Here is an 18,567-nt window from a genome sequence, read left to right as displayed (position 1 = left end):
TATGTATATATATTTTTTTCTTTTTCACTTCCTTTTTTCCTTTCTACCATCCTAGTTTCTCTTTCCTTTTGAACAATTTCTCCTCATTTCACAATATTTTTTATACATTTTGCGTCTTATTTAGTGTTTCAGCTTCTCACACTGGGGGGACGATATGATATGTACACATGTCTGATTTATTTCACTTATGAATATGGTCTCAAGTTGTATCCTTATTTACCTATAAAAATCTCAAGTTTGTCCTTGATGGTTGACCCAGTACTCCATTGTTTGAAGTGATCACATCTTTTTTATCCATTCCTTGGTTGATGGGCATTTGGCTTGTTTCCAAGATGTAGCTATTAGAAATTGTGCTGCTATAAACATGAGTGCACATATATTGATGTGGTATGATGTATTTAACTCTTCTGGGAAGATACCTGTGATACTTGTGATAGCCTGCTACTGACAAGATGATTACCTTCAGTAGGTTTAGTAATGAATTTGTGGCAAAATAAACCAAAGAAACTTGCAGAAACATGACAAGTTGAGTTCAGAAATTCTGACTTTTTTCATTGTTTTATGTACTTGAGATCTAGTACCCTTCATATGTAAGAGACTACATTTGAAAAAGGTGCTTGTGAATGAATAGAACATAAATGATAGTTGTGTTTCAGAAACTTAATTGTTTGGATGCTGTGTGAAACACAGTAGTAAGTACTGGTATATTTAAATGAAGAAGAATAAGATTGTGGCCTTAGAGGAACTCAGCTGGTGAGAAGACAGAAGACACACATAGTAGCATGTGGTATAACATAGACACCTATATAGTACTATGGAAGCATAGAGAAGCGGCACCTAGTATTCCTAAGAGTTCAGGTTATCTATTGTTAGTATAATATCCATGTGTGTGAGGAAATGTGTATGCTCTTACACTTTTATCATGAATTAAGAATTCATTTAGTTAATGACTTTCCCTGTCTCCTTATTACTGAGTAATAAAAACCTGAAATAAAACAGGGAAATTCATTAACTAAATGATCTCAAAGAGAAAAAAGACTATACAAAGATTAAACCCAGGGAGATATTTTTTCAGTCTCATATGAATTTTGAATTTAGAGTTCTTATTACTTTACTTATTTTTATACCAATCTAATCATTTAACACATAGCTATAATTTCAGTTTAAGAAATTGACAGTCATGTAAAATCTGTTTTAAAGCAATAGCTGTGAAAAAGGTAGCTATGATATGACCAATGTGAAGTGAGATTTCAGTGCTCTTATAGGAACTAACCAGAGTTCCAAGAGAACAAAATTAATTCCCAAGAGCAACACTCTAATAACTCCAAGTAGGATCTGCCTTGTAAAGCTATCACTGCCTTTTACGTTGCCACACTCACTGGAGATCCGGCCTCCAACACATGAACTCTTGTGGGGTCACACGTTTAAAACCTAGCAATGCTTACCTATGGAGCAGAAATTTCCCTAAGTCTTTATTGAAGGCCTTGGAGCAGAAGTAGAGGATCAAGACCAATATGGTGTAATGTCAGAAACCTAGTCAACTTGAAAAAAAAAAAGTGGGAAAGAACAGGAGTTTTTTAAGGTTAGAGATTTAGTGGGAATGGAGATCCATGTGTGCACTTTAAAGTATAGTACTTGCTCTATTGAGTGGGTTTTGTGGCTTTGTCAGGTAGTCTGTTCCTTAAAACTTGACATGTTTCCAAAGAGGTGGATGACCATTTACCTAACATGTCAAAGGAGGAGCTCCTGAAGGAGCAGGTCCTGATCTCTAAGGTTCCTGTGCACCCATGGTTCTGTGAGTTTTACTTCAAAGGGGTGTTGGATGTAGTGGGCTGACTCACAAAGGATAATGATGTGGTAATCACATTTTCTGCCTTTGCTAAAAAGATAAAACTTTAAAAGCTGATGATATCAACAGTTTTTAGGAATATTAAAAGATGGCAACAATGTTTTTCTTCTTAAAAAGTCAAGTAATGGAGATCCCAGAAAAACTGGTGATAGATAAATGAGATGTACTGTGAGGGAATAAAAAATAAAAAGGTCCACTAGAACATCATTGTGAATTGCTTGGATTGAGAATTCAGACAATCTTCTAATACATTAGTAATCTCTGATACAGCTTTTTCTTTATTAACATTGCATTAATGAGACTATTACAGTCATGAGGGGACCTTATAGATGTGTAGAAGTGAAATCTAGTAATCTCTGAGGCTACAGATCTGTGGGACAATTAGTGAAGTTGCCTTTACAGTGTTGAATTTGAGTCTTCAGAAAGTGTTTAAAACATACACAATAAAAAGTGGGGTAATTTAAAGACAATTATAAATGTGCACATGCACTTCTGAAGCTAGTAGTTTGTTGAGTGAGAAAGCACAATTTTATTACAGCTTGATAATTTTTTAATGCTATGATATAAATAAGGTCTTGGTTACAACTTTCTTTGGCAGTGTTGAAAAGAAAGGAGAGTGGGTTTTGAACCATGAATATAGAACTAGTAGGGAGAGAGGTATCCTTACCTAGGGAGTTGGCAATAAGATTGCTTTCTAATACATAAGCTATAAAATTACCAAATGTTATTCAGAACCAAGGTGTTAATTTTTTAGAAAGGCTCCTATGTGAGGGTGTCTTGGTAAAAATAGCAATAGATCTAAAGAAGTGGTGTATTAAGCGGGACGAGAATTTGGACAGACACCAAATATTGACAAAGGATAAAGGAGATAGTCCTCAGCATTCTCTATCCCAGCACTGCACAGAGGAATAGAACCCTCCTGCTGTTGTGGTTTATAAATCCCTAATGTATGGATGGACCTGCCGGGCTGCCATTAGCTTGATGCCATTTAAACATTACTTTCCAAAATGAAATCTTTTTGCTCTGATTTCCTGTTCATTAAACAACATTCTGGTGATAATTTTCCTTCTCATCTAGTTTAGTCTACAGGGAAATGATGTACTAGTTATGCTGACCCTCGCATTCTAATCCATGTGGTAGTTATATGGTTCTTACTGTAAACTAATGTGGTTAATTTAATGGCATTCAGGTTTGAACATGAGTCTCTTGTGAGCTTAATATTATTCTATTACTACAAGATGACTCTGCTCAGAGCATCAAAAGTAAAAGAAATTCCACTTCCTAAATTTGCAAAGCTGAGATCCAGACCTGTATGACAGAATAAGGTGAACTCATCAAGATAAATGCTGTCTCTTGGCTGCCAGCACCATTTGAAGTAATATAATTTCAAGTAGAATTATATAAGTCAGCTGTGGTCAGAAGATACATATGTACAGATATTTGAGAAAGTAGATAGTGAAAGTACCGGATAGTTTAGGATGAAGGAAGATGAGGCTAGAGATAAGTGTTGAAGATAAATTGTGAAAGTGTCTGCTTTTTGGGAAGAGGAAGTTTTATTCATTTTTAATATGAGTTCAGTTGAAAAATATCATTTGTGTTTTATTTGGTAAACATTATTCTGCCTCTCATGATTAGTTTTAATGAGTGAATCTCCTTGTTACATCTTTTGCATTCAGTCTGAGTTTGCCCACATAATTTTCCTGGTCTTGTTGCATTTAACAGAGTAGTTAAAGATGATTAGGATAGTATGACTGGAGACATTAGTACACGGTAATCAGTTTGCTTTACTGCTTATTTATACAATTCTAGTGGTTCTGTTATTATAAGTCCTGTGTAGTACTGGTTTGAATTTCTCTAGAATTGGTTGACTGTCCCTTATCTGAAATTTTTGGGACCAAAAGTATTTTAGATTTCAATTCTTTTTGGATTTTGGAATATTTGCATGGACAATGCCAGTTATGAAATCACTTTTCCAAAATCTAAAATGCTGCAAATTCTGCAACTGTTCAGTATCATATTGGTGTGCAAAAAATTTTGGATTTGTGGGCATTTTAAATTTTGTTGCTTCAAATTAAGAATGGTCAATTTTTAATGAAATTGTGTAATCACAGTGATTGAGAATTGTTTTAGTCTATAATAAGCCTCCAAGTCTCTATAATCTTATAGAAGACTCCTTAAAAAAGATTTTCATATCTTAAAAGCATTTATGTAATATGACTGCATTTGAAAAGTTAGATTTAAAATTTTTTTTATGAAATAAAGGTGGTAACACATGTGGTTTTTTTTTTTTTCAAATGAAGAATCTAGCAGCATCTTTCTTAGCACATTACATTTTCTTGTATTTTACTAATGTTTAGGACAAACTCAAAGTCAATTTGTTCAGCTTTAAGTTTTTTTCTCTGTTAAAGGCAGTATGTTGTTAAAATGGTTGAATAATTTTTTGACCTTTTGTCTTTTGATTACAGTAATATTGTTCATTAAGTATCTGCTCACCTGTTTCCAAATGATTCTTTTTCTGAACTCTGTAACTTTACCTCCATTAAAAATAGGTAGAGTGTTTTATTTTACATTTGACAATGTCAGATCTGCTTTGTAATGTATTTCTGTGTTTTTATAGATATTGTATGTATTTCTTGGTTCCAGTTAGTAATTATTATTTTCTTTTCTGATCAATGTCTTAGGAAAAACATATAAGCAATGAAGAAGAGCACTTAAGGAGGATGGAAGAAGCGAGACTGCAGCTTAAGGATCAACTTCTCTGTCTGGAGACTGAACAAGAATCCATTCTTGGAGTGATAGGGAAGGAAATTGATGCAGCTTGTAAAACTTTCTCCAGGGATTCAATAGAGAAGTTGAAAGTAATTATGTGTTCTCATTGTGCCTTACATTTTCAGTTACTTTCCTAATATATAATTATAAAATGAAATTGTAATAGATGATTACATAGCCACAGTTTTATTGAGAAAGCTTTGTGAAATAGAATAATTTTTTGCCTTTTTAAAGAATGAAGCACAGGATCTATGGTACACTCATAGTAAGAGAAAGTGTGATGTTATTTCATTGAATTGTCTGTGTCTCTTTCTGTAAAAGAAAATTTTTAACGAGAGAGGCAGTAGTTCTGATTAAGGAAAATATTCTTGGAGCCCCAGAGACTCCTAAGGGTTTGAACATTTTATTATGATAGGCTGTTCTTATTGTTGTCAATATATAACTTACTACATCAATGGTAAGTATGGTGCATACGTTGTCTCACTTAACCTCTAAAACTACTATATCCCTGAAGTACTTAATTAGATCTACTTTAGGGAAGAAAAAACTAGACCTGAAGAGGTTAATACCGTGTCCTACCCATACACTGGGTTAAATGCTAAATGAGGACTTGGAACTTTAGGTCTAATTCTGGAACCTAAACAGGTAACTACTATGTTGTCTGCCTTCCCTATTTAAGCATCTTATTTTTAATATTCTTCTGTATTTAAAATGGAATATTGCTGCTCAGTTTATTGTCATAGTGAAAAGATAAATAAAAGCAGAAGTGATCGTGGATGTTTTGAGTTCCTTGAAGGGAAGCAAGCACCTCTATCAGTTGTAGATTCTGGTACTGCTAAGTTGTGTTCAGAGAGCATTGCACTGCTTGTATTTGGTGTACCCATATGCATTATAACTCAACATCCTTTACCATTATAGTTATTTCATTTTATGATGTGATAGCACTTAAATTATGGTATTATAATTAGATGCTTTTTGCTTTTCAGGTGTTTCTTTTTAGTTTTTCATTCCTTTGTATGCCTCTAGAATAATCTTCCTAAGTTTCTGTTTTTTCTTCTCCCTTCTTCCCTATATACCTCCCCCTTCTCTCTTTTAAGTGTTATTTAAAAGAAAATGAAGCTCTAATTCTACTCATAGAATTGAAAGTTTCTTAGAATTCACCTTTAATAGAAATACTTCAGTTAGTAGAATTTGGTAGAATTCATAGAATTTTTATAATTTGTATTTATAACACCTTTTAAATCATGTTCAGATGTCATTTCCATGAGCCTCATATGAGCAGTTACGGTTTTTAGGACAAAAACTGACTCTTTTGGGGATAATATAGGCCACTTGTGATGCTAGCTTATTCTTTTCCATATCTACTGCTGCTTTTCACATTTCAGACTTGTCTTATTTACATATATTTAAAGTATCTATGGTCGTAGAAATCTTTTTTTGTTTGTTTTTTTCCGGTACCGGGAATCGAACTCATGACCTTGCAATTACCAGGCAGGCACTGTGCCGCTGAGCTAAATCCCCAGCCCCTGATTGTAGAAATCTTAATTTCAACTAAACGAAGTGCACATTAATGCAGTGCTTAACCTATATTTAAATATTTGTGTCCAGATAATTTTTAATCATATAGGAATGTAAAAATAGAAACATTTGAATCATGTTATAAGATATTTAAACTTTCCTATGGACAGTTGCAAGCAAAAACATGCTGAATAGACAGGAGACTGATTAAATATATCTTTATAAGGCACAAATTGTCTTAACGTAATCCAAAAATCACCCTATTCATTCATAAGTTTTCAGGCATGGAATGATGGTGGTAGTTTTTGTACTTCTTTATTGAGAGAAAGACTAGCTCAATTCAAATCATGGGTAGAAAGTGTAGAAGAATGTATATTTTCATTGTAGGTCTCTTTCTACTAGCTCTTTTTTGTTCTTACACACTTGAAAAAAATTGAATACCTAAGAATTTAGCATTTATTGTTACTGCAAGAAAGCCATCAATGGATTTGTTAAATAGTTTGATTCTTTACGGTGTAGTTCTATTGGAGAGTTTTATATGGGACTGTGATGTGGAATGTATTCAGTAACATATTAAACATTCTGGAGAATATTGATATTATCTCTAGTTAAAAGTTTTGTTTCACTGGCTAACACATATATGCTCCTTATTACACTTTAGAAGGGAAAACTTATTACACTTAGAAGGGAAAACTTATTACACTTTAGAAGGGAAAACTTAGAGACAGACATTCAGTTACATCACTGTCATTATAAAAAACTTCAGAAACTGTCCAAATTTAAAGTATTTCACTCTTATATGGCAGTCTCAGCAAATACAAGAGCTCAACTGGATGGATTAGCTCTGCATCATAACTTCATTTGTATTTGTCTTTTCCCCTAAGCTGAACTGAATATTCATGTTGTATAGATTATAAAAAGGATGGGTTTTGGATCAAGACAGATGTAGGTTTAAAGTGCCTATCTCCAGATTTCTAACATCTGACCTCGGACAAGTTGTGCGATCTCCATCCTCTCACAGGACCCATGTCTTGCATTACAAGTTGGCTCATTATGAGGATAAAGTAAAGTGACATATAGAAGTGGTACATTGTAATGTGAAATATCTTACTCTTGGTAGCTAGCAGACTGATGTTAGCTGTCATTATTTGGTAATTTTTTGGTAATATGTTCATACGTACATTTGGCTACTCTTTATCTTTTTCTGAAGACAAATATTTGTTATACTTCAAGTTTGTTTATTGATGATGATATCTTGATATGCTGTGATAGTGTGTTCTGTGTGCCAGAAACTGTGCTGATGCTTCTTTTATTTGATCTATACTTGGCCTTATGAGGTTGATGTGTACTTTGTAGATAATAGGCTGCAGTGTAGCAAAATTAAGCCACACCACTGGAAGTGGTCAAAGGTGTTTCCTTAAACATGAAAATCATACATAAATCTGTGAAGCAAATCATAAAGTAAAAATGCTGCTTGTTTATATCAAACTTTTTTTTACTTCAGTCATGAGTATGAGGTAAAGAAAGCTTTATTTATTTTATTTTTTTATTTTTTAAATTTTATTTTAAAGAGAGTAGTACGTGAGAAACTAACAAACAAAATAAGTGGAACAGTAGCAGCATACCAGTATCACAAACATAAACAAATCAAAGCAAAAACATTCAAAGTGATACAGGGTCTCAAGACAAATTAATATAAATCAACAGTGGTTGTTACATTGCATATCGCTATCCTTAACTACAATGCTCAGATTACCAGATGTAAGAATGAAAGATTGCTCAAATCATTAAAGAGAATAAGAAAATAATTCTTCAATAAAACCTTAGAGATAATACAGAGTTTCACTAGACAAGATGGTAGGAGTTCACCATTGTAATTCCATTGCATATTGTTACCTTCAAATCAGTTGCTCAGACCACCAGACACAAGCATGCAAAGTGGATCAGAACATAAGAAATTGTGAGCATTAACTGTTCATTTCAATACACCATCAGATGGCAGCGATACAGTCATCGCAGCTATTCATATATATGTTTTGCCTTCTTTCTTTTCTCTTCTTACCCTCATCCCAGTCGTTCCTTCCTTTGAGCAGTTTCTTTCACTTTCCTATCATCTATTGTACGTTTTGAGTTTTACCTAGTCTTTCAGGTTCCTATATCAAGGAGACAATGATGTTTACACATGTGGGTCTGATTTGTTTCACTTGTGAGTATGGTCTCTAGTTGCATCCATTTACCTAGAAAAGCCTCGAGTTTATCTTTTTTAATAGCTGAGTAATACTCCGTTGTGTAAAAATACCACAACTTTTTAATCCATTCCTCAGTGGATGGCATCTGGGTTGTTTCCAAGGTTTAGCTATAACAAATTGTGCTGCTATAAACATGGGTGCACATATATTGCTGTGGTATGATGTCTGTAATTGGGACTTCCAATCCTAGTTTTGTGAGGAATCTCCACACTGATTTCTGCAGTGGTTTCACCAAACTACACTCCCACCAGCAGTGGAGTAGGGTTCCTTTCTCCCACAGCTTCTCCAGCATTTGTCATTGGTTGATTTCTTGATGACAGCCATTCTTTCTGGGGTGAGATGGAATCTCAGTGTTGTTTTAATTTGCATTTCTCAAATGACTACTGACGTTGAACATTTTTTCATGTATTTATTCGCCATTAGTATCTCTTCATTAGAGAAGTATGTATTCATCTCAGATGCCCATTTTTGGATTGGGTCTTTGAATTTGGGGGGCTTGATTATTTTTAATTCTTTATATGTCCTAGATAGAAGTCCTCTGTCTGAAGAGCAGCTGGCTAAAATTTTTTCCCAATTTGTGGGTTTTCTTTTTACTATATTGGTGATTTCTTTAGATGTGCAAAAACTTTTCAATAAAATGAAATCCCAGCTGTTGATTCTTTGATGTATTTCCCATGCATTTTGGTTTTTGTTCATGAACTCTCTGCCTACCCTAATGTAAATCTCTGCCTACCCCAATGTAACTTTCTGCCTACCCCAATGTGAAAGCTTTAATTGAGATATATGCCGTAGGTGAATGAAAAATAAAAGTTATTGTAATCAATGACAAATGAATGTTAACATATATTCAACAATGTGATAGAGTTGAGAGAGGAAGAAAACACTGAATGCTAAGGTGATTAGAAAGAATTTCACTTAGAACAAAGAGATTACTATGAGATTTAGATAGAAAAGTAGATAAAAGAAAGTTTGGGTGTGTATGGCACTGAATGTGTACATTGTTGTATATGGCATGTGATAGATACGTTTATGATATTTCTAAGTGAATTATCTGAAGGTAGTCCTGATAGGGTTCTAATGTGTACATACATAAGAGGGTATAGATGTATTTGAGATGAGGAATAGACATCTCTTTGCAGATGGATTGAATATTTTTAAACAGAAAACATCTAGAAAAACAATAGTATATGTAGTGTAGGGTTAAAAGAAAGCAAGAGTGAGATAAAAACTTTATATAGAATTATAAAGTTATCGCCAACCTTTGAGAATAATTTTTTGTCCCTAAAAAGGCAAAGCTAAATGGCAAGGAATTGGTGTAAAGACAATGAATACAGATAACAACTTATTGCATAATTTTGTTATTATCTTGAAATATGAGCCAATATTTGTGTGAGTCATATTAATGAATTTTTACCTGTTTTAACAGTCATTGATAAGACAAAATGGCCCTCATAGTATTAAATTAAAGAAGATTAAATAAGAAAAAAATTGTTGCCATGTAATCACATTTAAACCTCAGTTAAATGCATTATGTAGAACAAGACTTAGGAAAAGAAACAAAGAAAAGAACAAGACTTAGGAAAAGAAACAAAGAAAAATGAAGTAAATTGGCTTTAATCAAGGCTATACCCAATAAAAGGTAAATAAATCAACATATAAATAGACACTTAACAAATGGTTTGGAATTGGTTTAATACTTGGAACAAATTTTATTCTTTTAAATCCTTAGGTTCAGGGACTAAATTTTTGGATACGTCACCCAAAATTTCCATTCATGTAAGTTCATACCATAGAAAAATCTGTTTATAATAATCTTTTTTCTTTTTTTTGTAGGTTTTATCCTCTGGTCCTGATATACATTATGACCCACATCGCTGGTTAGCAGAAAGTAAGGTAAATATCCCTTCTAATCCTAAAGGTATCATAATATTTGTGATCTCTAAGCCATCCTATTGGTTTATTCATATGTTTTGTCTTATTACTGAGTATATGAAGCTATAATATTGCATTGCAAGTGAAAAAAATAGCACTATAGCATATTTAAAAAATATCCATTTTTTAAAATTTAGCATTTAAAAATTAGCTTACGTATATAAGTCTTGAATGAAAGAATAAAGGAAGATTAAACTATTGGAATATTAAGAATCAGATGCTACAGAGGCATATTCTTCTGTCTTCTTGGGCTGGGGAATTTCTCTGGCAGTATATAAAGGTCAAGGCAGCTAGAACTAATCTTCACCTTACATGTATATACTTAATATTTTTTGGTTCTTCTGGGTAAGAGCAAACAAGCCTGCCAGGATGTCAGCTCCACATCTATGGCCAAAGTGCACAACACATCCTTTTAGCTCTTTTGATGTGTACAAAATGAGATGGGTAAAATTATCTAAAGATAATTTCCTTGCTTTGTAGTTCTTTGGCTCTATATAAATTAAATGGAAAGTAAGCAAGAGAAATAAAATTGAATAGTTTTCTAATTTTATTAAAATGATTCTATTATATTCTAGAATAATCAGCTATTTTAATATTTCAGATCAACTTGACAATTCATTAATTAAAGTGTGTAGAATATTATGATCAGTTTAGTTGTAGGGATTTATTTAAGTATTAAGTCTTATGTAGTTCATTCCTTTTCAAACTATTTTTCTTCAGTTTAAGATGCTATTATTGAAAAACCTTTTATCACATTTAAATTCTGTAGGAAACACTTGTACTGTAAACCCAACCAATTTATAATAAGAAAGAATCTTTTTGTTTTGTCTATTATTCATACTTAAAAAGTAAAATATCCCAGGTCTCAGAAGGAAAGTAGCTTGTCTAGGGCCAAGTACTGGAAAATCAGATGACATGCCGTGTGTCATTCACAATTAATGTCTCACCACTATACATATTGTCATCTATAGTCTTTATTTAGCCAAGATTAGTTGATTGTGTTCTACTTTGTGACACGGCCTATGGATATGAGGATTTACAAGCCATGCACTTTGCTCTCAGTGTAAAGCCTAATGGAGAAAACTGAAATGTAAACACATTTAAAAAAAAGATCTCTGTAGTGTGTTGCATTTTTGTGCACACTGATAGAAGGAGGAACCAACTCCGGTATCTGTGTTGAGAAGATGGCAATACCAGTATAATACACAAACATGTTGTGGAGAACTAGCAACTGTGAAACAAAAGCGATACATAAATTTGGCCTTACAAAAAAGGGGTAGAAGGCCATTGTGTTCTCTCTTGCATAGATGGCCCACCCTCAGGCTGTAGGGTGTATTTCTTTTCCTACTTTTACTTGGGCCAAACTCACTCTGCAGAACTTATTTCTTTTTCTACCTTTAATAAAACTTTGCTACCACTAAAAAGAAAAAAAATGGGTGGAAATTCTCTGATTGGCTAATAATGGGTAGAACAGTGGCAAGAAGATGAGGTTATCTGAGTAAGGACAGGTTGTGCACCAAGATTATAGATTAAGGTACAGATGGGAGCCAGTGCAAAGAGTCACCTCTGAGGCCAGCTTTACAATAGACAAGGCTCTTTGAGAGAGAGGAAGAGAGAGAGACACATAGAGACAGAGAAACAGAAAGACAGAGAGACAGAGGAGAGAGGGAGAGAGAGAGAGAGAGAAGCATTCTTAAGAGGAAAATAAAATGATTGTGATTGAGCAGTAGAATTTAACTTACTTTGAAAATTTTCCTCTTCTGCTTTAAATACAGTGATCCTGTATGTTCCTAACCATTTGGTAGGAATAAATGAAATTTATGTTTTAGCCACCTGCATAAGAAACTTAGAATATGCATACTTCCCTGTCTCAGAATTTCTTGGCCAGGTGTATCTGTTGTGCATTAATATAGCTTTTTTCTTTTTCTTAACGCCGCAGTTCTGACAACAAGAGCAATGTTCTTGGAATTTTCTTTCAAGTTAAATTCTTTATCATTTCAGAACAGAAAGCTTTCACTGCTGTGGTTCAGTTAAATTACAAGAGTCAGAGATGACTCTTAATCATAGCTCTTTAATTTGGGAACCAGTGAGCAGTTTTCCTTATCATTTAATGGGATTGAACTTCTGATCAGAGCAGTTTTAATGCTCCATGAGACAACTGTGCCTTTTGTAGTGTAAAAGGGTTGTAATACAAATGCTGTGCTGACCAAGTGACTAAGGAGGAATTGAATCTGTTTACTAGAAAGACGGCTTAGGTTATTGATGGCCTACAGTACTGTACTTCCCATGAACTATGACTGGACAGCTCTATAAGTATTGAAGATAAGATCTGAAATCAGAGGACAAATGCTGTATGGAAAGTAGAATTGCTATTCAGCTCGCCCATGCTGACATACTGCAGGATTGGAAGGACCTCTGAGGGCATTTGGTAATTGTTTTCATAAATCTAGTAAATGAATTTCTTCTGTTAGTTTTAATTCTAACAGAACTAGAGGATTGGGTGGGGATTTTATCACTTGCTGTTGACAGTGGTAGCAGAACAAAACCTGAAATCCAATTGAGAGTTGGAATAGATTTACAAATGAAATAACCAATGAAAAGGCAGGAGGAGACTCTACAGGAAGGAAGAAGGTTGAGATGATTGTCATGGAATGCCTGGACAGGAGTTAGGGATGTTTTTGTCATAAACTCTGGAAAGGCATGTAGAGGCAAACTTTTATTCAGTTTTCCAGAATTTCTGGAGTAACTCCCATGTCCTAGGTGTTCTGTTACATGCTATGGCATAAAAATAAATGAGACATGATCCTGCTCAGAAAGTACATGCGCACCCAGGTAATTCCAATGTTTCAGTTAGTGTAAGAGCTGTGATAGAAGCATGCAGCAGCTACCAGGAAGCCTGATATCTCAGGTGAAAGCTGAAGCTAACCAGGAAAAGGGGAAAGAGAGCGATGTAGAGGGGAAAAAAAATCTAGGCTGGCTTGGGAGAGAAGCAGTGTGATGACAGCAAAGAGTAACGTGGCATAAAGTGGCGAACCGTAGGGCAAGACAGAATGGCAGGGTGGGAGGCTGTGGGCAGATACAGAGATCAGGTCCCTTGGGAAGAACTTTGTGAATCATCTTCAGGAGCTTATGATCAAGGGTAGAGAGGTCAGGTAAGAAGCTTCTTCCATAGCGCAGACGAACAGAGCTAAGGACGTTGTTGAGAGATTCCAAGGAGATGAAGGACAGGACTAGCGTTTGGTGATAGCAAGAGTGACAGTTAGTGTGTGTGAGACGGTGATGGAGAAGGAGTTGCCTCAGTTTTCAAGGCACACTAGGAGATGCCAGGCGAGGGTTAGCATCAGGATGAATGGGCTTGCAGAGTCCAGTAGACAAGCCAGCAGCAGTTATTGTCAGACATTTCACCACTGGGATTTTGATATCCAGAATATTCTGTTCAGATAGGAAAGTCTCAGAAGCAAGGACACAGGCACAGATCAGAATATAGGTTCAAGTCATTACAAGAAATAAGTAGCAAAGAGTTGCACAATACAGAGCAGGGAGAGTTTCTTACATCTAGGGCAGATAAGCACTCACTCAGGATGGAACTACATAGCAGCAAGAATCACTGTTGCAGGGCACGGTGGTGCAGACCTGTAATCCCAGCACTCAGGAGGCTGAGGCAGGAGGATCACTGTGCGTTCATTCAAGGTACTTCTTGAGCTTGTACATTATAGAGAAACAAATAGCAAACAGATGAGATTTCAATGAACATAGTTAATTTGCAAGCATTGCCTGTATTTATCAGAGCTGTTGTAAACTTTGTGGTATTAATGTCAGGAAACTGAAGCTTGGATAGTTTTGAATTTTACCTAAGGGCGAAAGCTAACTAGTTAGTGAGATGAGTTTAAAAACTTGAGTTTTTGAACTCTCTAATATTGTTTTCACTATTAGTTGTAAAGTCCACACTTGAGCATACACTTTGCATTCTGAAGCTCTCCTTACTCTGTGCCTGTGCCCTTGCTTCTGAGCCTTTCCTGTGGGAACAGAATGTTGTCTTCTTAGTGACAGGGATACATACTTTAAAAGTTATAAGATAAGAAGTATTAGACCAAATATATTTAATTCTTCTTGAGGGCATGAATAGCTAAAATTTTATCCGTCTGATACAAAAATGAAAGCATTATTCTCAGTATCTTGATTGATTTCTTAGAAATATTTTGGATTGCACAAATGTAATACATTCAGTTTCATTAGAGAAAAGCAATTTGTATATTAAAGTATAGAAATATTTTATATATGCTTCTTAACACACAACTAAGACATGGAGAAAGTATTATATAAAATTGCAGTTGTATTGTTAGGTTCATGTGGATTTGGATTTTGCAGTTCCAGTTTAGTTCATGTGTTATCACATTCTAAAAAGGTTCTGTTCTCATTTTTTCCTCTGGTTCTTATGTAAGAATTTTCATTTAAAATTATTTTGAGGGTTTTGATGAAGGAAATATAGTTTAGGCAGCAAATTTATAGGTTTTAACAATGTTGCTAATCCTATAAACTACAGTCCTTTTATTTGATATTTTTATTTTCCTGTGTTTTTTTTAGCTTTGACTTATTCCTAGGTACTTCATTGTTACTCTAAAACTCAGTAGAGGTTTCTCACAGATTAACAAATCATTGGTCTGGTTTTACTGGATACTTATGATTATTCCCATTTCATTGGGAGCTTGAAACTATGAATGTACAAATTTACATTATGTTGAAATTTTCTATTTTGGTTTATTTAACAATGCTTCTTGATGTAGTTAAATAAATGAGCCTATTGTGTAATCTGTAAAATTCCCCTGCGAGTGGTTAACAGAATGAATTTTGCTGTATAATTAATTGCCTTGTCAACTAATTATTTGGAATTGTTAAAGTTATTCCTGTACTGTGTTTCAAGCTGCTTTTCCGGGATACCTAATGAAGATGATGGGTATTTTATCTAACAAACTCTGATTGTCATAATTGATCATTGGTTGATTAAATTCCATGAATTAATATTTTTGTTTTGGGTTAATAACATTCTGCATACACATTCAATTTGCAACAAGCATCTACATTTAACTAAAACCTGTTTTTAATTTTGCTTGACAATGGAGTAAGGGCTTCGTAGAGTAAATTAAAACCCTAGGTCATATTATGTTAGTCTGCTTGGGCTACACTGGCTTAAGTAACAGATGTTCATTTTCTCACAGATCTGGAGGCTGAAAGTCCAAGATCAAGGTGCTAGGTTTATTGTCTGGTGAGATCTCCTTCCCTCCCTTGTAGAAGGCAGCCTTTTCTGTGCCTTCACTTGGTCTTTCTTAAGGGAATGTGAGTTCCCTAAAGAGGCTGTTTAAATTGGAAGGTAAAAGGACTCCTGGCATGGTGTCAGGTCAGGGACCTACCTTTATGACTTCTCTAGTGCTTCCTTGCCTTCTTAAGGCTCTGTCTCTAAATAGAGTAGCACTTGGGATTTTGGCTTCCAGTTATGAATTTTGGGAGGATATAGTTCAGTCCATAACAAACCTGCTTTAATACTTTGTTTTTGGATTTTGTTTTATTGTTATTTTCTGTTGTTTTTATGAGAACCCAGTGGATTACTGTTAGGACAAACTAGATAGTTTGTTTTTTGTTTTCCTTCAGCACTTCTTATCAGTACTAGTGACCTTAGGTAGTAAACAGGTTAAAGAGTGGAATGGGGTAGATAGGAAAGCATTGAGGGAATGTGAAGTTATTTTCTGTATGTGCTCTTAAACGTTGGGTAAAACCATTAAACTGGCGGTTGAAGCTGATGATTTCTGTTTTATGTCACAGAAGCGCTTAGTGTGTAATGTTGTCCTTCACAGCTGTGCCTTTTCTCTGGCGCTGGGTGTTAGAGAGCTGATAAATGTGAGGAGCCCTGAGGCTATGGACCACATCTCCATAGCCCCTTTAGACATGAGGTCTTGACACTTGGAGAGGCCTAGAGCTTTCCTACGTATGGGCGAGTTCTGTTCAAGGAAGCTGGCCAATAACTTAGCCTGATTTTCCCTTTTTATTTTCCCTTCACTCATTTTGTTTCTTCTTATGGAAAGGATTGTTTAGGTTGTTTAAAATCAACTGGCAATTTGGGGTAGCTTATTTGGGAAGGGCCTGGTCCCAAGACATGACTGAGACATGACTTAATCCTTTTGTACTGAAGGTCAAAGGAATACTTCTTTCACATTATTGCTTCCAATACCAAATAATAAAGATAGAAATTAGAGGCTATGAAAAAGAATTGACTCCCTTAATGTGCTAACCTCTCCTTTTTTTCTCTCTTCTGGAAAAAAGATTTAATTTGAAAGTTAGAGGGTAAGAAAGGTAGCTTAGGTAAGGGAAGGGACACAGACAGGGATCCAGACTGGCCTACCTGCTGAGTTGGGACACCAGCTTTTAAGGAGTAGCTGGTGGGCTGGGGTCCACTTGATCATTTTCTCAGTCCTGCAGTCGTAGCTCTAAGTGGTGGGCTCCCTTCCAGTTAAGAATTGTTGATGGTCTGAATCAGGTAGGGTTCCGCCTTTCCTGAAATATAGATGATCATAGACTTAGTGTGTTAATTTTATTAGCACAAACCTTTCTTTTCAATGAACTAAGAGAAATTAGTAGTATAGCTATCTTAACTTTATTTATTTATTTAATTTTCTCATCATTTTTCCTTTCCCCTGTCCCAGTTTCTCTCTCCTTTTGAACCATTTGTTCTCATTTTACAATATCTGTTGTACATTTTGGTTCTTCTTTACTCTTTCAGCTTTTCACACTAGGGAGACAATATGATGTTTACACATGTGCATTTGGTTTATTTCACTAATGAGTATGTCTTGAGTTGCATCCATTTGCCTATAAGAGTCTCCAGTTCATCCTTCTTTATGACTGAATAGTATTCCTTTATATCAGAAGACCATATCTTTTTTATCCATTCCTCGGTTGATGGGCATTTGGGTTGTTTCCATGATTTAGCTATTACAGATTGTTCTCCTGTAAACATTGGTGTGCATATATTGCTGTAGTGTGATGTTTTTAATTCTTCTGGGAAGATACCCAGCAGGGGAATAGCTGGGTCAACTAGGACCTCTAATCCTAAGTTTCTGAGGAATCTCCATACAGATTTCCACATTGGTAGCACCAGTCTGCCCTCCACCCAGCAGAAGGGTTCCCTTTTCCCCACAGCTGCTCCCAGCATTTATTATTGGTTGATTTCTTGATGCTAGCCATTCTTTCTGGGATGAGATGGCATCTCAGTATTGTTTTCATTTGCATCTCAAATATCATTTGAGGTGCAAATTAAATATATGAACATTATTTCATATATTGCTATTTGTGTTTCTTCATCTGAGAAGTGTATATTCATCTCAGATGCACATTTTTGGATTGGGTCTTTAAATTTGGGAGGTCTAATATTTTTGAGTTCTTTTGCTGTCTTTAATCTTGAAGGAAGTACGATTATATCAGTTCAGGGCTAATCAACCTTATTTTGCTAACTTTGAAACAGATGATACTCCCTAAATTATTAACATATCTATATGCAAGGTTCAAGAAGGATTTGTTCTAAAGTTTTAAGGTACCAAAGAACACTAAATGATCAAGCTTTGTTCTGCTTTTAGTTACTTCTTGAGCATCTGTAGGTCCACATGAAGAGTCATGGTTCATAGCAAAAATGGCTTTTAAATCCCTGACTGTCCGAGAAGAAAACACAAATTATGCTTTTAATGGCAATTTTTTTTTACTCTTTTTGTGTCTGTGTTTCATTATGCAGTTTAGGCTGGCCTTGAACTCACTTTGTAGTGCAGGCTGGTCTTGAACCTGCAGAGATCCTCCTGCCTCATCCTCCCAAGTGTTGGGATTACAGGCGTGTGTCACCATGCCCAGCTTATGCTTTTAATGAGTTAATTCATGAGTTTAATGAATTTGGCTCTTAACCCATTCCTATGTCTGCCTGTGTCATTCTTCCCTGAGAGACTTTATCCTCCTTAATCTTAGGGGAAAACACACACACACAAAATCTCTCCCATTCTCATAAAGCATTTTTTAAAAAAATTTTTTTTTCCGGTACCAGGAATCGAACTCATGACCTTGTGCTTGCCAGGCAGGCGCTGTGCTGCTGAGCTAAATCCGCAGCCCTTCCATTCTCTTTTTAAATGTCAACTATTTTACTCTCCTATATTTGGCCACTGAATGTTTAGAACCAAGTTGATAATCAAAATTAGCCTACTTTTTAACTCCTGAAGT

The 18,567-nt window shown here is 35.1% G+C and overlaps 1 protein-coding gene and 1 pseudogene across 1 annotated transcript in view; one reads left to right on the top strand and one right to left on the bottom strand.

Annotated features, from left to right (window-relative positions):
- The window catches only part of LOC102007698, a 9,953-nt pseudogene extending 5,564 nt beyond the window's left edge, over positions 1 to 4,389 (bottom strand).
- Cep128 (centrosomal protein 128kDa) overlaps positions 1 to 18,567 on the top strand; it is a 407,188-nt gene that overhangs the window by 162,038 nt on the left and 226,583 nt on the right. Inside the window, exons 17-18 of the mRNA XM_005390234.2 lie at positions 4,531 to 4,707; positions 10,219 to 10,278. Coding sequence (XP_005390291.1) covers positions 4,531 to 4,707; positions 10,219 to 10,278 — 237 coding nt within the window. The remainder of the gene's footprint in view (positions 1 to 4,530; positions 4,708 to 10,218; positions 10,279 to 18,567) is intronic.

The sequence above is a fragment of the Chinchilla lanigera genome, unplaced genomic scaffold (assembly GCF_000276665.1).
Source record: "Chinchilla lanigera isolate Chin_1 unplaced genomic scaffold, ChiLan1.0 scaffold00037, whole genome shotgun sequence".
Classification (NCBI taxonomy): domain Eukaryota; kingdom Metazoa; phylum Chordata; class Mammalia; order Rodentia; family Chinchillidae; genus Chinchilla; species Chinchilla lanigera.
This window is presented reverse-complemented; position numbering and strand designations above follow the sequence as displayed.